The sequence below is a fragment of the Cololabis saira genome, chromosome 12 (genome assembly GCF_033807715.1).
Source record: "Cololabis saira isolate AMF1-May2022 chromosome 12, fColSai1.1, whole genome shotgun sequence".
Lineage (NCBI taxonomy): Eukaryota > Metazoa > Chordata > Actinopteri > Beloniformes > Belonidae > Cololabis > Cololabis saira.
The window spans coordinates 38,074,154-38,090,798 of NC_084598.1; the positions used below are offsets into that span (position 1 = coordinate 38,074,154).

General features: G+C 44.7%; 1 protein-coding gene across 6 annotated transcripts in view; it reads right to left on the reverse strand.

The window, feature by feature from the left end:
• The window catches only part of tns2a (tensin 2a), a 99,394-nt gene extending 86,748 nt beyond the window's left edge, over nucleotides 1-12,646 (reverse strand). For all 6 annotated transcript variants that reach the window (XM_061736784.1, XM_061736789.1, XM_061736788.1 and 3 more), the window contains exon 1: nucleotides 12,461-12,646. In XM_061736784.1, coding sequence (XP_061592768.1) covers nucleotides 12,461-12,589 — 129 coding nt within the window. In that variant the 5' untranslated portion in view covers nucleotides 12,590-12,646. The remainder of the gene's footprint in view (nucleotides 1-12,460) is intronic.
• Between the last annotated feature and the right edge of the window lie 3,999 nt (nucleotides 12,647-16,645).

The following is a 16,645-nucleotide window of genomic DNA, read 5'->3' on the forward strand; positions in this document are numbered from 1 at the left end:
CGTAAAGACGGGGGTTGAGAGCCAGAACAGAGGGATTAAGACACCAGGAACAGAAGAGTGGAGCAACAACACACTGAAGGACCATGGGAGGCAGGAAGCTGCCGCTCCGGACTGGAATGAAGGGTTGATTTGGTGGGCAAAGTGGGGGAGGGTCACGCTGGAGAAAACGGTGGACCTTAGGAAGGAGGGATGTAGGTGCTGTGGGTGAAACAAGGACCAGCCTCCATAAAAAAAAGTTGGGATACGGTGTAAAATGTAAATGCAACGCCACTACGTTGTTTTAAAACTTGGTCGTCCTCAGCTTTCCTTGGCCGTCTTTGCAATCCTTGATCGTCCTTGGCCGTCCTTTGCCATCCGTGGCCGTCCTTGGTCGTCCTTGGCTGTCTTGGCCGTCCTTGGTTGTCCTTGGCCGTCCTTTGATGTCCTTTGATGTCCTTTGATGTCCTTTGCCGTCCGTGGTCGTCCTTGGCCGTTCTTGGGCGTCCTTGGCCGTTCTTGGGCGTCCTTGGGCGTCCTTGGCCATCCTTGGGCGTTCCTTGGTCGTCCTTGGTCGTCCTTGGACGTCCTTGGCCATCCTTTTGCCGTCCTCGGTCATCTTTGGCTGTCCTTGGCCATCCTTGCCAGAAACAAGCCCCCCCCCCCATAAAAAGTTGGGATACGGTGTAAAACGTAAATAAAGCCACTACAGTGTTTTAAAACTTAATACAAAAGAAAACAAGCTAAAAACTATTGTTACGAACTTTTTCGTTGGACCTACAAAGCCACACCCCCCCAGTGATGCAGTATGAACCTTAGCAAAGTGTTGCTGAAATGTGCAAGGTCTTATCTGTTGTGTGAATATACATTTATCAGCAAGGAGAACTGTTGGAACCCTCTTCGATGCCGTCCACAGGTTTATTGATGAGTATGTTTGAAACCTCCCTTTACACATTCTGCACAGCATCATGGGAAACCGGGCCTCCTTTAACACGCCCACCTCACGTCAATCAAAGTTATCAATTTAAATCCCCATGCAGATATGAGGACTTAGTGGGCAAAGCTAGCTTTGATTGACATATGGTAGATGTGTTCCTTCAAAACTGCTCACCGGGTCACATGAACAAATGCTTCATCCGCTGTTCCCAGAATGCATCAGCGGCTGCTTGCTCTCTAGCTTTAAAACCTTCTTATTTACTGCTGTATTTTGAGTAATCTCCCACAATGCAATGTAACTTTTGTATTTCTTATCTTTATCTTTACTTTTCAATGCTCTTTTTAATGTTTTGATATAAAGCACTTAGATTTTTCTCCTACGTGAAATTTGCTCTCCAGATAAAAAAGGCCCTACCATTTTAATAGTGGCCGCGTCCCTGGCGCACAGAGATTTCTCCACATTCTTGGGATGTTTTAATGGCCGTTATTGATTTCACAATTTTACACAGAAGGATATTATGCTGAAACTCTCTCATAATTTGCAGACAGATTCGGATTCTTGAACTCGTCTCTGACTTCTTGACCCCTAATTGGTTGCAAGATGCTCCTTAGGGATTTTCTCCGACCTTTAGTTGCCCATGTCCTGACATTTATGGGATGTAGATTAAATTCCATTAAATTGAAAATGACAAAATACCTTTCATAAAATGATAAATCCAGATTGGTCTTTTCTGGTCATTTGTGCAGAAGAAGAGAGGTTTCCAGACGTTGTAATCTGTCCTTAACCACGTGGTACACATCTACCCAGCAGTGCCGGAGTCGGAGGTTGTAATTTCAGGGGTGTACCGCAGTTTGGGCGAACATGTGGAACGAATCGTGCGTCTGAATTCCTCCACAAAGTAAAAACAAGCACAGTGCGGCTGACTCGGCACTGCAAGGTGTTTCCAGAGATGTTATGGGGATACCAGGTGTCTCCTGTCCTGTTGGATTCACAGGCCTGAGGAAGTGCAGGGACTTGGACCACACTTGAAGGTGGATGAGAAAGAGGGACGTGGTGGGAACCTGGGGCCAAGAGGAAATGAGGAGGGGGGGCTGGAAAAGGAAGGGGGGGCCAGGCTGGAAAAGGGGGTCGTGGAGCCTGATGATGACGGATTGTGCAAGACGGGGCGAAGCCAAGCGCTGATAAGCTGCAGCTGTTGGACGATCGGCGGGAAGAGAGGAGCTGAAGAAAACCGTCCTGCCATGATTCCCGGAGTCTGGCCGAAGCTCAACATTTGGGGGTGGGGGGGATCTTGCAAGGAGGGCTTTCTTTCAGGGCCGGCGTTGGGATCTGTTGGGGACTCTGAGGGAGGAAATGGTTTGCGTCTTTTCCTCAAGATCAGCTTTCATGTCTGAGACAACAAGCATTCCTCCCATCCTTCAGGGGTGGGGTTGGGGGGTTGAAACCCGCAGGAATCCGGTCCACGACAGCCGCCCCCGGACCTGGACCCTGTTTTTGGGAGTTTACCTCATTTTGTTTCCTAGACATGTAGGAGTGGATGTGGAAGACAGGGGGGAGGGGGGCGTCTATATTTAACCCCCCATCGGTCAGTGTTCCTTCCTGAGCTGGGTGTGTGTTCGTGCTGGGTGTGTGTTGGGTGTGTGTTTGCTGCTGCACGTCTGTGGCTCCGGGCCTCCAACTGGGTCACGGCCGATTTCTCAACTTTAGTCTAAAGGAGGAATTACAGGGAAGCCGGACTTGAGGCCGCCGGCACGACGCCGGCCGCCGTAAACCTCAACGACACGAAGGAGAGCAAAACATACATGGAGACGGGACCGAGGCTTTACTGGGATCTTTCATCCGTCTTCCCTTCCGTTGGTCACCTGTTCACCTGTTCACCTGTTCACCTGTTCACCTGTAACCGGCTCATGAACAGCAGGTTCGTCATTTTCAGGTGTCATCAGTGTTCACAGTTCACCCATTAAGGATTTGAAAAAGGTCCTGACTCCATCCATCCATCCATCCATCCATCCATCCATCCATCCATCCATCCATCCATCCATCCATCCATCCATCCATCCATCCATCCATCCATCCATCCATCCATCCATTTGTTTATTTGTTTAAAAGGATCCCCATTAGCTGACGCCAAAACGAAAGCTAGTCTTCCTGGGGTCCAGACAATAAAATACAAAATCAAACATACAATCTCAATTCATAAAGTACATAAAAAAATAAAATAAAATTACAAATAAGAAATAAAGAAAAATATCATACAAATCATATATAATTTGATGTATTGATCTCATTCAATCAGATACACTATATGATGTTAAGGTGATGACAACAAATACATTCTTAGTCTTCATTTACAATCAGCCTCTTTTAATTTCACGAATCTCACCTGGAAGGGTTTTCCAATATGCAACGGATCTATAAAGTACTGTCCTCTTCCTAGAGTCAGACTTAGGTAAGGGTAACATAATACAACCACTATTCGCCCCTCGAGTGTTTTATGAATGAATATTTGAACAATAAGTTATATTATTATAGAGAAATGTAGGAGTCTGAGCGTTAATAATTCTATGGAAATATGTAGATATCCTATCCTCAACCCTCAGCCAGGAAAGACGTTCATTTCTGCAACACTTGTTCTTGGAGAACAACCAGAACAAGTCTTGCACCCTTGATTTTTTTGTTCAATGCCACAGACCAAACAACTGAACAGTAATCCAAATGACACAAAACCAAACTAACAACTTGACAAAACAATTGTGTGTTGAGAAATGGTGCACATTTACGCATCACGGCAACAGCTCTGCCCATTTTGGCAACAACTTTGTTGATGTGATCAGACCATGACGATGTACAATCCAGCCAAAGTCCAAGAAACTTCACAGTTTTTACTTGTTGAATTGTTTGACTATCAATTTGTATATTCATTTTAGGATGATCAGATAATCTATTGGTTGAACCAAACATCATACTCTTTGTTTTTAATGTATTAAGAATAATTGTATTTGTTTTGATCCAATTATATAATATGGCGATCTCACAAGACAGAACCTGATTAAGCTCTGAACATGTGGGGGCTGCATAATAAAGAGTAGAATCATCAGCAAACATAGTCAACTTAGCCTTACTGAGTACATACGGCATATCATTTGTAAAAATTGAAAATAAAAGAGGTGCCTAACAGCTACTCTGGGGGACTCCGCAGTCCAGGGACTTTCTATCAGATAAAGCAAACTATCCATCCATCCATCCATCCATCCATCCATCCATCCATCCATCCATCCATCCATCCATCCATCCATCCATCCATCCATCCATCCATCCATCCATCCATCCATCCTTCCATCCATCCATCCATCCATCCATCCTTCCATCCATCCATCCATCCATCCATCCATCCATCCATCCATCCATCCTCACAGTGAAGCTAAAAACAAATAGCCAACAACTGAAATATCTTGGTCAGAACAAAAATGTTTTAAAGACAAAAAGTCACTGGATTATTAACAAAATGTCACTTAAAAATATACTAAACCTCATTTAGGAAGCATGTTAGTAACGTCTTGTAGATTTTATTTGATTCATTTCTATATTTTTGTGTTCACCGTCTTGACTGATTCGTTGGACAGAAGGGCCGGTGCTAACTGTGTTGATCAGCTCGTTCCAGACTTGTGTCTCGTTGGTCAAACAGAGGAAAATCAAACGCTGTATTTTAGTTAAAACTACCTCCACCTCCATGTCGGAAGAATCATTCTTCCTCCTCTCATTTCTTTTAACATGCAGCATCTCAAGAGTTAGACCTGCAGGTTGAGGACGCACCTTTCCATCACCTGGTTGGGACTATAGGTTGGCGCAGCCCCAACCCTTGACATGTGGCATGACCTCTGACCTGATGGTGGGGTGAGGGTTCCGACCTCTGGCCATCGTGAGTACGGAGTTTCACCTCAAACAATTAAGTTGATGTGAGGATTCATAAAAGTGTGAATGTGACTGAGCTGCTAATAAATCCTGCTTTACTTCGGTTGACGAAGCCAACTCTTAGCAAGTATTCACGCTCAACTTCCCTTCAAGACCTAATCGCTCTCAGACGTGCGCCCTGGGTCGCACATGTGGCTGAATTAAACACGTATTTAATGAGAAGTTGGCCAAAAGTATGAAATATCTCGCTCTCGGTGCCAAAACCTCCATAAAACGGATCAGAACCAGAGACGTGTAAAAGAACTGGACAACCCTCCCTGGCGTCGCCCATAATGCTTCTGGAGAGTCGGTTTGATAATGTCCTCATCCATCCATCCATCCATCCATCCATCCATCCATCCATCCATCCATCCATCCATCCATCCATCCATCCATCCATCCACCCATCCATCCATCCATCCATCCATCCATCCATCCATCCATCCATCCATCCATCCATCCATCCATCCATCCATCCATCCATCCATCCATCCATCCATCCATCCATCCATCCATCCATCCATCCATCCATCCAATGATGGTAACTACCGTATTTTCAGCACTATAAGGTGCACCTAAAAGCCTTTAATTTTCTCAAAAACCGGCAGTGCGCCTTATATATGATCATTACGGTAATTTCTGTTACTGTAGTCAGGGGGATTGTGGGTAATATAGTTGGTGTCGCCCAAGTAATGGCACTAAAAACGTCAGGAATCGTCACAGATGTTCAAGACAACAGCAGCGACGCTGACTCGCATAATGGCGACTTTCACGAGACGGAGCAAAGCTGGTTTTTATTTTGTTAATAAAAATTTTGACATACGGTACTTTTCTTCTTGTTTTTTTTTTTTGCATTTGCTGTAGGATTTTGTAGCATTTCATGTATTGCAGCTCCATCAGGTAGATACGTAACTCAACCCCAGCCACTATAGTACGGTATTTTACCAGATATTTAGTGCGCCTTATAATGCGGTGCGCCTTATATATGGAAATAGTTTTAAAATATGTAATTCATTGAATGTGTGCCTTATAGTGCGGAAAATACGGTACCTTAAATTAGATCTGTCCATATTTCAGGCGTCGCTACTCAAACAGGTGCCGCCAGATCCCTGCTGGGACTATCTGTCAATCATGCACCTAGCCGTTCTGGTGGAGCCTCAGTGAGGTCCAGCTGGACGGCCCATGGACTGGTTCTGCATGCCTAAAGTGATGACAGCTAACTGTCCGATATCATAAACTGCAAATCATCCATCATTAAAAAAGACTAATTCATGCATAAATTTGTGGTGTGATATAGTTTCACCGGATGATGCAGATTAAAAGGTTTTTGAGACTATTGAGAGCAAAAATACGAATTATTTCTGCAGTAAAGTTAAAGATCTGAGCCGGGCCACGGACTCACACCGGTTCACTTTGAGTCTGTCTCGTGATCTGTGTCTGGTCTCGGCCCGTTCACGGTCATTTCCACCCAAAACAGAGAACACTGAACCAATCACAGCGCGGTGGGGGCAGGGTTTATGTGATGACTCATACAGGAGCTTCTAATAGCATCCTGGATACTCAGGTTTTTCACTTGGTACCACCTGGAAATCCCGTCTGGAACCAGACTGACTGAGGAGGACAATAATCGGGCTGCCTGGGAGACGAACTCCCACCACTCGTTGGAGGAACTGCAGTTTTTGTGATTTCTACGTTAATGGCGCCTTAAATTGTACAATTTCTATGCATGTAAAGCACTTTTTGCTACATATATGTGTGAAAAGTGCTTTATAAATGAGGTTTGATTGATTGATTGATCAGTTGGAAGAACATGTGTTCGGGGCCCGTCTCCCGCCAGAATCCGGCATCAGTCACAGGAAACAGCGTTCGGGGACTCTTTACTTTCTATAAAGAGAACCACATGACTTCTCGATTGTCGTTGAAATGAGCTGTTTATACCCAATATCCATCTGTGAAATGTTGTTTATTGCTGCTGAGCGAGTCCCCAGCAGCTGCAGCTTCGGGGGGACGGCGGTGACAGATCCAGCGAGCTGGATGCTCACATGCGTCCTGGTCCATCTGGGCCGCAGAAACAAGCGTGAGAACCAGCAGAAGTCTTTCCCGGGTTCCTGACACAACATCGTCACCAGTGGCGGCTGGTGCTAAAAATGTTTGGAGGGCGCAATGTACCTTGGCGTACATGGGGGTGTAACGGTACACAGGAGGCACGGTTAGGTACCAGCTTGGTACAACGGGGGAAAAATAAAGGTAGAAAATAATATTTTGGTCATTTAATTTTGAAAAATGTAAACATCATAAGTTTTAGATTTAGTTCAGTTCTGCTGCAGTGGAAAAAAAAACTGAACATAAAGTAGGGGTTTAACATTTCAACAAGTCCACTGGTATCTTGTATTGTTTTTTTCTTCCTGGTTTGGGTTCAGTTTATTTAACACATAAGAGAGAAGAAAAACATTAACATTTCCTTTGTTCTGACTGGAATTTATATTATTTGAAAAGATAACGTTCCTTTCTTTCAGATATTTGATCAACAAATATTATTTCAAAAGCAAGTGTTATTTAACCGATTTAAAACAAACATAAGAATCTGTTTTGTGTAGTTCAGTTTGATTTTCTAAAAAAAGACGGGGAATGAATTGTCCAATCGCATTAGATTAAAAACAACATACGAGTATGTCACGATACTGATCGCTGATTCGTTGCTGATAACTGAGTTTCTGCACACGACTGCATCCCTTTTTAAGAATCAAATTTAAACCAATTAACAGAGATCCTCAGGTCATGGCCTTATCAAATAACTGTTTAATTGTTTAATTGTTTAATTAGGATCCCCATTAGCTACAGCATGACTGCAGCTATTCTTCCTGGGGTCTGCCAACATTTTAAAATAATACAGTACTAAACATAACATAATAAAAGCAAACCAAATACATTTCCACTAGATAAAGAGAATATCAAATTAAAAATACTCCAGGGCCGCTCGGTGGCGCAGTGGGTTAAGCAAGCGGCTCAAATACTGAGGCTACAGTCCTCCTGCAGCAGTCGCAGGTTTGAATCCGGCCTGCACACCTTTGCTGCATGTCATCCCCATTCTCCCTCTCTACCCCCTTCCTGTCTGCAACTTGAATAAAGGGCCACTAGAGCCACAAAAAAATCTAGAAAAAAAAAAAAAAAATACTCTGGAATGTGGAATGTCTGCTTTTTTTGAGTTCATCTGAGGTTTGTCAAAAAGTCTTAAAAGCAGTCCACAATCTCCTTTCATTTGTAGTCTAGAACTTCACAACTGATCTAATACAGAAAAAAAAAGAAAAAAATTCACTCAACAACAGTCATAACCAACTATGTTTCAATTTCGAGCATGTCAGACAATCAGTCTCAGCAAGATCATCAAATGCTGGAGAGCTGACACTGGATTCTGTTTGACCAGCGCCCCTTACTTCCAGAAGTAAATACAATAAAATAAAAAACATTTTGGAACCAAATAAATATTTAAATAACATTTAATTACTATTGACACTTACGTATTGCTGCTTGCGTATTGCATTCACTTGCGAAAAAAAATCTGCTCTGTTTTTCTGAATTAACCAGATAGCTCACAACTTGCAAGAAGCTATCATTCATAGTCATAGTTGCAGCTATAGAACAAGACTATAATAAGTTAGTCTCAAATATAGCTTCGCGGTAGATATGCTGCTATAGGCCTATGCTGCAGGGGGGCACCGACATGATCCACTGGGCGGTGCCTCTCACCCTTCTTCTCCTCTCCTCCTCTCCTCTTCCCATCCTCTCTTCTCCATTTCCATTTTTATTTATTATAAGTATCTCATAGCTATCGTTTTTGTCCATCGCTCCTGTAGTTTCTTGTGCTGGCCCCCCCTTTTTTCTCTTTTGTGCATGTTTGCAGGCCGGAGCTTCGGGAGCTGCGTGCTGGCCTGCGGTCCCGGTCACCCCCCACCCCCGGTCATCCCGCTGCTGCTTCCACATGCCTGCTGTGTGCTGCTGACGTCCCTGACTCCCCCAGTCTGGCCTCCGGCAGGAGGGTCCCCCCTTATGAGCCAGGTCCTGCTCAAGGTTTCTTCCCTCCTAAAGGGGAGTTTTTCTTGCCACTGTTTGGCTTAAGGTTTTTCTCCCACTAGGGGAGTTTTTACCTGCCATTGTTTATGTAATAACTGCTCGGGGGTCATGTTCTGGGTCTCTGGAAAGCGTTTAGAGACAACATCTGTTGTATTAGACGCTATACAAATAACATTGAATTGAATTGAATTGAATTCACTTGAGAGCTGGAAGCAAACATGTCCTGCCTGTCCAGTTTAATCCAGTTTTATTTTGCTTTTGGTTTGAAACATTGGGAGATACTCTTGTCTTTAAGTTTTAAAGATGGTATTGTTATTAGTTTGTCGACTTTGCGCAGGCACCTCAGGACTTTGCGGTTGTTCAGAAAAACAGAGCAGATTTTTTTTTTTCATTAAAACCTTTCCCGGAATTCTGAGATAATTAACTCGTTAATTCAGAAAAAACAGCAGATTTTTTTTTCTCAAGTGAATGCAATACGCTTTCATAGACAGTCACCCGCAGACTGAAATAACACCTTTTAATAATTATTTGCATCTTACATGTTTTTTATTTTATTTTTTATTTTTCATCTCTTGTTTGATGGGGGGGCGCCGTAGCGCCCTTTCCGACCAGCCGCCACTGATCGTTGCGTAACGAGCAGCGTGCGTGGGCGGGCCGCCTCGCCAGCGTTCCCAGTGAAACGCTGGCACGAGTCTCGTTGGGAACGTTTCAGAAACAAACACACTCCGCAGACTTAATCACATTTCTCAGATTCAGTCTGCGGAGCTGCAGTCAAACCGAGTTCATTAAAGACGAAAAACCGTGAAAAAGATAAGACCACATCTCCTCCTCTCGGATAATTGGGATTTAACCGGTTCCCACAGCCCTGCAGCCGGGGAGGTTGGCCGCGGCAGGATGACGTAGAGCCCGGAGTGCCGCGGTTCCCACGCTGCTCGGCATGTGATGCGGAGCCGCTGGGACCCGGCCTGCACTCATCAGCGCTGGCGGGAAAACGCCAAGAAAACACAGCGCTCACATGACGGGATAAAAAAAAAGCACCCAAGCGTGGACCCGGGGGTTAGAGGTCGGAGTTCTCCGTGTTCTGTTTACGCGGCGGTAAACCCCCCCCAGATGTGGCTTTGGCTCGGAGAAAATCATCCACGTCGTCTCTCAAGACACAGCCAAAGAAAACACACACTATCGAGCCGTAAATCTGCTCCCTTCAACAGCACGACTCTCGAGTCGCGTTAATCTCCTCCGTCAAACTGACCTCTGACCTCTCTGGTTCACACCTGGTATTATCAGGCAAAACACAGACAATTTTAAAAAAGGACTAAAAACCTTTCTTTTTAGCAAAGCATTTTATCACTAAACAATGCTGTTGTTTTTTTTCTTCCCTAGTTGCTGTTTTTAATTGTTTTATTCTCTTTCCTGCCATGTCTTGACTTTTTATCCCTTTTTTATCTTATCTTGATTTTATTATTTCTGTTTCCTTTTAATGATCAAACTGTAGCACTTTGAGATTTTCAGTAATGTAAAGTGCATTATAAATAAAATGTATTATTATTATTATTATTATTATTATTATTATTATTATTATTACAACACCGAGTGGGTACTGACGCACTGCTGAATCGATTTATGCTGAGAAATGACAGGAAATGGTGTGGTTTTATCATCCTTCCTGCATATTACTGAGGGATATTCCAACAATAAAACCTGATTCATGAAGAAATAGCAGCTAATTTATGTGGAATACGTCTCATTCCAGACCTCAGAGCTCTGCTTATGGCTCAGCGCACAAATAAACATCAGCTGATGGTCATCGCTCGCTTATTACCTAAGAACACATGTTTTCCTTCTTCAGCAAACGTTTTTGACATGTTTTTGCCAAAATACCGCGGAGGTGCAGAAGCAGAGATCCTGTTTCACGTCTGTTCATGGGAGGTGGTTAAAGGGGGCGGAGTCAGCGTAGAGATGTTTCAGACCTCATCAGGTTGAAGGACGTAAAACCAGACACTGTTGCATAATAATGTTTTGAGTTCATTTCAAACTGGTGGCGTCATTAGTATAGCCTCTTGGCACTTTTATATGAACTTGACCTAATGCCAAGACTACCAGCAAGACTACCAGCAAGACTACCAGCATCAATACCACCAAGACTACCACCAAGACTACCGCCATGACTACCACCAAGACCACCAACAACTACCTCTGTAACTACCACCTTGACTACTGCCATGATGACCCCCAATACTACCACCAATACTATCACCAAGATTATCAGCAAGACTACCACCAAGACTACCACCAAGATTATCAGCAAGACTACCACCAAGACTACCACCAAGACTAACGCCATAACTACCACCAAGACTACCACCAAGATTATCAGCAAGACTACCACCAAGACTACCACCAAGACTAACGCCATAACTACCACCAAGACTACCACCAAGACCACCACCAATACTATCACCAAGACTACCACCAAGACTACCACCAAGACTACCACCAAGACTACCACCAAGACTACCACCAAGATTACCAGCAAGACTACCACCAAGACTACCACCAAGACTACCACCAAGACTACCACCAAGATTACCAGCAAGACTACCACCAAGACTAACACCAAGACTAACGCCATAACTACCACCAAGACCACCAACAACTACCTCTGTGACTAGCACCTAGACTACCACAAATACTACCACCAAGACTACTACCAAGACTACCACCAAGACCACCACCAAGACTACCTCTGTGACTACCACCTAGACTACCGCCATGATGACCCCAAGACTACCACCAAGACTATGCAATGTATATACTGTCTATATCTTGTAATTATATATATTTTTTACTTTTTACTTTTTTACCCCCTTCCCTGCATGTGTGTGTTAAGTGTACTGCTGCTAACACGTGAGTTTCCCAATTGAGGGAGTAATAAAGGATTATCTTATCTTTTATCTTATCTTACTACCACCAAGACTACCGCCAATATGGCCACCAAGATTACCACCATGAATACCACCAAGACTACCACCATGAATACCCCCAAGACTGCCGCCAAGACTACCACCAACACTACCACCAAAGCTACCACCAAGACTGCCGCCAAGTCTCCTACCAAGACTACCACCAAGACCCCCAACAACTACCACCAAGACTAACACCATGACTACCATCAAGACTACTACCAAGACTATATCCAGGACTACCAGCAAGAATACCACCAAGACCACCTCCATGACTACCACCAAGACTGCTGCCAAGACTGCTTCCCCTTAAGTAAAGTAAAGAAGAAGAAGAAGAACCGGGTGACATCACAGAGGTTGTTGTTATGATCAACAGGTTTGATAAAGTTCAGGATCAGTGGAAACCAAAGTTCCCAGATGACCAGAAACATCTGGCTCCGTCCTCAGGGGAGCCTGAACATCTGCGTCAGTCCATCTGTGGGATTCTCTGGGAGAGGTTTTTGTGGGAACCAAAGTCCACCAACCGAGACCTTTACCCACAATGCCATCTCACATGCACACTGACCTTCAGCAGCCTCATCCTGTTGCTCTCGCTCCGCTCCAGACTCCTGCTGTGGAGAGACGGGCTCCGGACCACCGGCACCGGCTGCACCTCTCCCTCCCCACACCAGTCCGAGCTCAGGACGCACCCCATGTGGGTGGAGGGGGGGGCTGGGGGGTCAGGGGTCAGGGGTCGGGGGTCGGTGCTGGACTCGTCTCCGCTCGGCTCCTCGCCTCGTCCCTCGCCAGGCGGACTCCGGCGCCGCTGCTCCCGGCCAGCTGTTTTTGTCAGCTGGAGAGGAGGAGACCAGGCCCCGCCCCCCTTTTCCTGGCTCTGGTTCAGCCCCGAGTTACGGGGACGCTCTGTACCCCCCCCACCCCCCCTCTCCGGTTCAGCCCAGCTGCAGTCACATGTGGACCCCCCCGTTTATGTTTCTACCCCCCCCACTCAGAAACTTCTCTTAGCTTTAACCAACTGCATCCCAGAGCGTCTCCCTCTCCTCCTGCGTCTGCAGCAGCCCCTCCAGCCACCGTTGCCTCACTCTTATATGTACAATTGCCCCTCTGTTCTCACCCCCCTGCCCCCCCTCCCCTCTGCTTCCTGCTCCGAGGTACAGGCAGCTACTCCTTCACATTGTTGGTATTGTGCTGAGCAACACCAGGAAAACCAGGACGGCTGTCGGGATGCTGCAGGAGCCGAGCGACCCGGGATGCTGCAGTCCGCCAGTAACTGAGCCGTCCCTTATTCGTACTGCAAGGCCACGCAAACCCCCCCTCTCCAAACCTACTTCTTTATTTTAGACTACGCCAAGACTACGCCAAGACTACCAGCAAGACTACGCCAAGACTACCACCAAGACTACCACCAAGACTACTACCAAGACTACCAGCAAGACTACCACCAAGACTACTACCAAGACTACCACCAAGACTACCACCAAGACTACTACCAAGACTACCACCAAGACTACTACCAAGACTACCACCAAGACTACCAGCAAGACTACGCCAAGACTACCAGCAAGACTACTACCAAGACTACCAGCAAGACTACTACCAAGACTACCACCAAGACTACCAGCAAGACTACTACCAAGACTACCACCAAGACTACCAGCAAGACTACGCCAAGACTACTACCAAGACTACCACCGTAACTACCGCCAAGACTACCAGCAAGACTACACCAAGACTACTACCAAGACTACCGCCAAGACTACCAGCAAGACTACACCAAGACTACTACCAAGACTACGCCAAGACTACTAGCAAGACTACCGCCAAGACTACGCCAAGACTACTACCAAGACTACCACCAAGACTACTACCAAGACTACCACTTAACCTATAAAAACATACATTTATTGCAGTGGCGGCTGGTGCTAAAAATGTTTGGGGGGGCGCTATCTACCTTGGCATACATGGGTTGTAACGGTACACAGAAGTCATGGTTAGGTACAAGCTTGGTACAATGGGGGAAAAAAGAAAGAAAAAAGAAAAAAGTATTTTGGTCCTTTTTAATTTTGAAAAATGTAACCATCCAACAATGGCTTATTGTTGTTTTAGTGAAGCAGTTCAGTTCTGCTGCAGTGGAAAAAGAAAACTGAACATAAAGGTTTAACGTTTCAACAAGTCCACTGTTATTTTGTATTGTTTTTTTCTCCCTGGTTTGGATTCAGTTTATTTTACACATTAGAGAGAAGAAAAACATGAACATTTCCATTGTTCTGTTTGGAATTTATATTATTTGAAAAGATAACTTTTCTTTCTTTCAGATATTTTATTCACACATATTGTCTCAAAAGCAAGTGTTATTTAACCTATTTAAAACAAACATAAAAATCTGGTTTGTGTAGTTCAGTTTGATTTTTTTTAAAAGACGGAGAATGAATTGTCCGATAAAATTAGATTAAAACAACATACAAGTACGTCCCGATACTGATCGCTGATTCGTTGCTGATAACTGAGTTTCTTAGATTCTTTACGAATCTAATTCAAACCAATTAAAAGAGATCCTCAGGTCAGGTGCTTATCAAATGTTGGAGAGCTACACTGGATTCTGTTTGACTTCCGGAAGTAAATCAAATAAAATAAAAAACATTTTGGAACCAAATAATTATTTAAACATTTAATTGCTATTAAATTACTATTGGCATCAGAGGTGGACTTGGGTCTGGAGGACCCAGTAGTAGCAGTAGTAGTAGTAGTAGTAGTAGTAATAATAGCAGTAGTAAAAGCAGTAGAAGTACCAGTAACAGTAGTAGTAGTAGTAGTAGCCAGGGCAGCTGACAGTCTTGCCGGGGCCCGGGACAAAATAATCTAAGATGGGCCTCCCTGCGCCCGGATCTCTCCTTCTCCTCTTCCTCTCCTCTCCCTCTGCTCTTCAGGTTGTTATACAAGCTAATGGACGTTAACATTAGAGCTAGCCAGTTAGGTTACAAGGTTGGTAAACGTTGGCTGCGCTGTTTCTTACATTGTTCTACGCTGACTTTATTAATTCCAGCTTCACCGTCACCCCCTTTTTAAAATATTTGTGTAGAGAATCTCTGAGGCCTCTATTTTCTTCTTCTCTTTTCTCTTCTTTTCTGAGCACCAGACTTGTGCTGACCGGACATTTTGACCATTCTAATGGTTGAATTAAATGATAACGTCAAATTTTGCGGCCAAACCATTTTTGTGTTGGAGGTTCTTGACCACAAGGACAATTAGGAAGAAAACAAATAACAAGCTTTTATGTAACTCAAATACTACTTTTTTTTTTCCACAAATAGGCATATTTTGAAACATTTTGAAAAATGATTCCATGATTTAATGAGAATTAAAAAAAATTTTTTTTTTTTTTTTTCAGTTCTGGGCCCCCCCCTACCCTGGGCCCGGGACAACAGACCCGTTTGTCCACCCCTAGCCGTGGTAGTAGCAATAGTAGTTGTAATAGTAGTAGTAATAGTAGCAGTGTGCCTGGTTGTGGTTCTGGTTGTGGTTCTGGTCCTAGTTCTGGTTCTGTTCCTGGTCCTGGTTCTGGTTTTGGTTCTGGTTCTGGTACTGGTTCTGGTTCAGGTTCTGGTTCGACCCTGCAGACTCGGTCTGATCAGCTCTGCTAAGGTTTAATGGGCTGCAGAACGAGGACCGAGGCGTTTTTACAGCGAATAAAAGCGTGGAAACAGGTGCGTCAGAGGCTCCGCCCCCTCACCTATGAATAGCCCCGCCCCCTCTTAAATGAAAGTGTGAGGATAAATCTCTGTTGTTTACTCCCCCTCCGAGAGTCTGGGCCGCTACGCAGGAACTCAGAAGAACTTGGAAGAGCGAAGGCTGTACCCCTTAAAAGGAACATTCCTGACTCTCCTCCAACGGCGCCCCTCTTCCTCTCCACCCCCCCACCTCCATTCCTCCCTCTGTTTTTCTTCCTTCTGCTCGCCTCTCAGATGGAAACCACTTGTTTGAAATACTGCACTTGTTGCTCCCTCCTTCAAAAACACCCAGCGGATGTCTGTCCATCAGTCCATCCTCGTCCTTTCACCAAGACTACTACCAAGACTACTACCAAGACTACTACCAAGACTACCACCAAGACTACCACCAAGACTACCACCAAGACTACTATCAAGACTATTACCAAGACTACCACCAAGACTACTACCAACACTACTACCAAGACTACCACCAAGACTACCACCAAGACTACCACCAAGACTACCACCAAGACTACCACCAAGACTACCACCAAGACTACTACCAAGACTACCACCAAGACTACCACCAAGACTATTATCAAGACTACTACCAAGACTACTACCAAGACTACCACCAAGACTACCACCAAGACTACCACCAAGACTACTAGCAAGACTTCCACCAAGACTACCACCAAGACTACCACCAAGACTATTATCAAGACTACTACCAAGACTACTACCAAGACTACCACCAAGACTACCACCAAGACTACCACCAAGACTACTAGCAAGACTTCCACCAAGACTACTATCAAGACTACCACCAAGACTACCACCAAGACTACCACCAAGACTACTACCAAGACTACTATCAAGACTACCACCAAGACTACTATCAAGACTACTACCAAGACTACTACCAAGACTACCACCAAGACTACTATCAAGACTACTACCAAGACTACCACCCAGACTACCACCAAGACTACCACCAAGACTACCACCAAGACTACTACCAAGACTACTACCAAGACTAC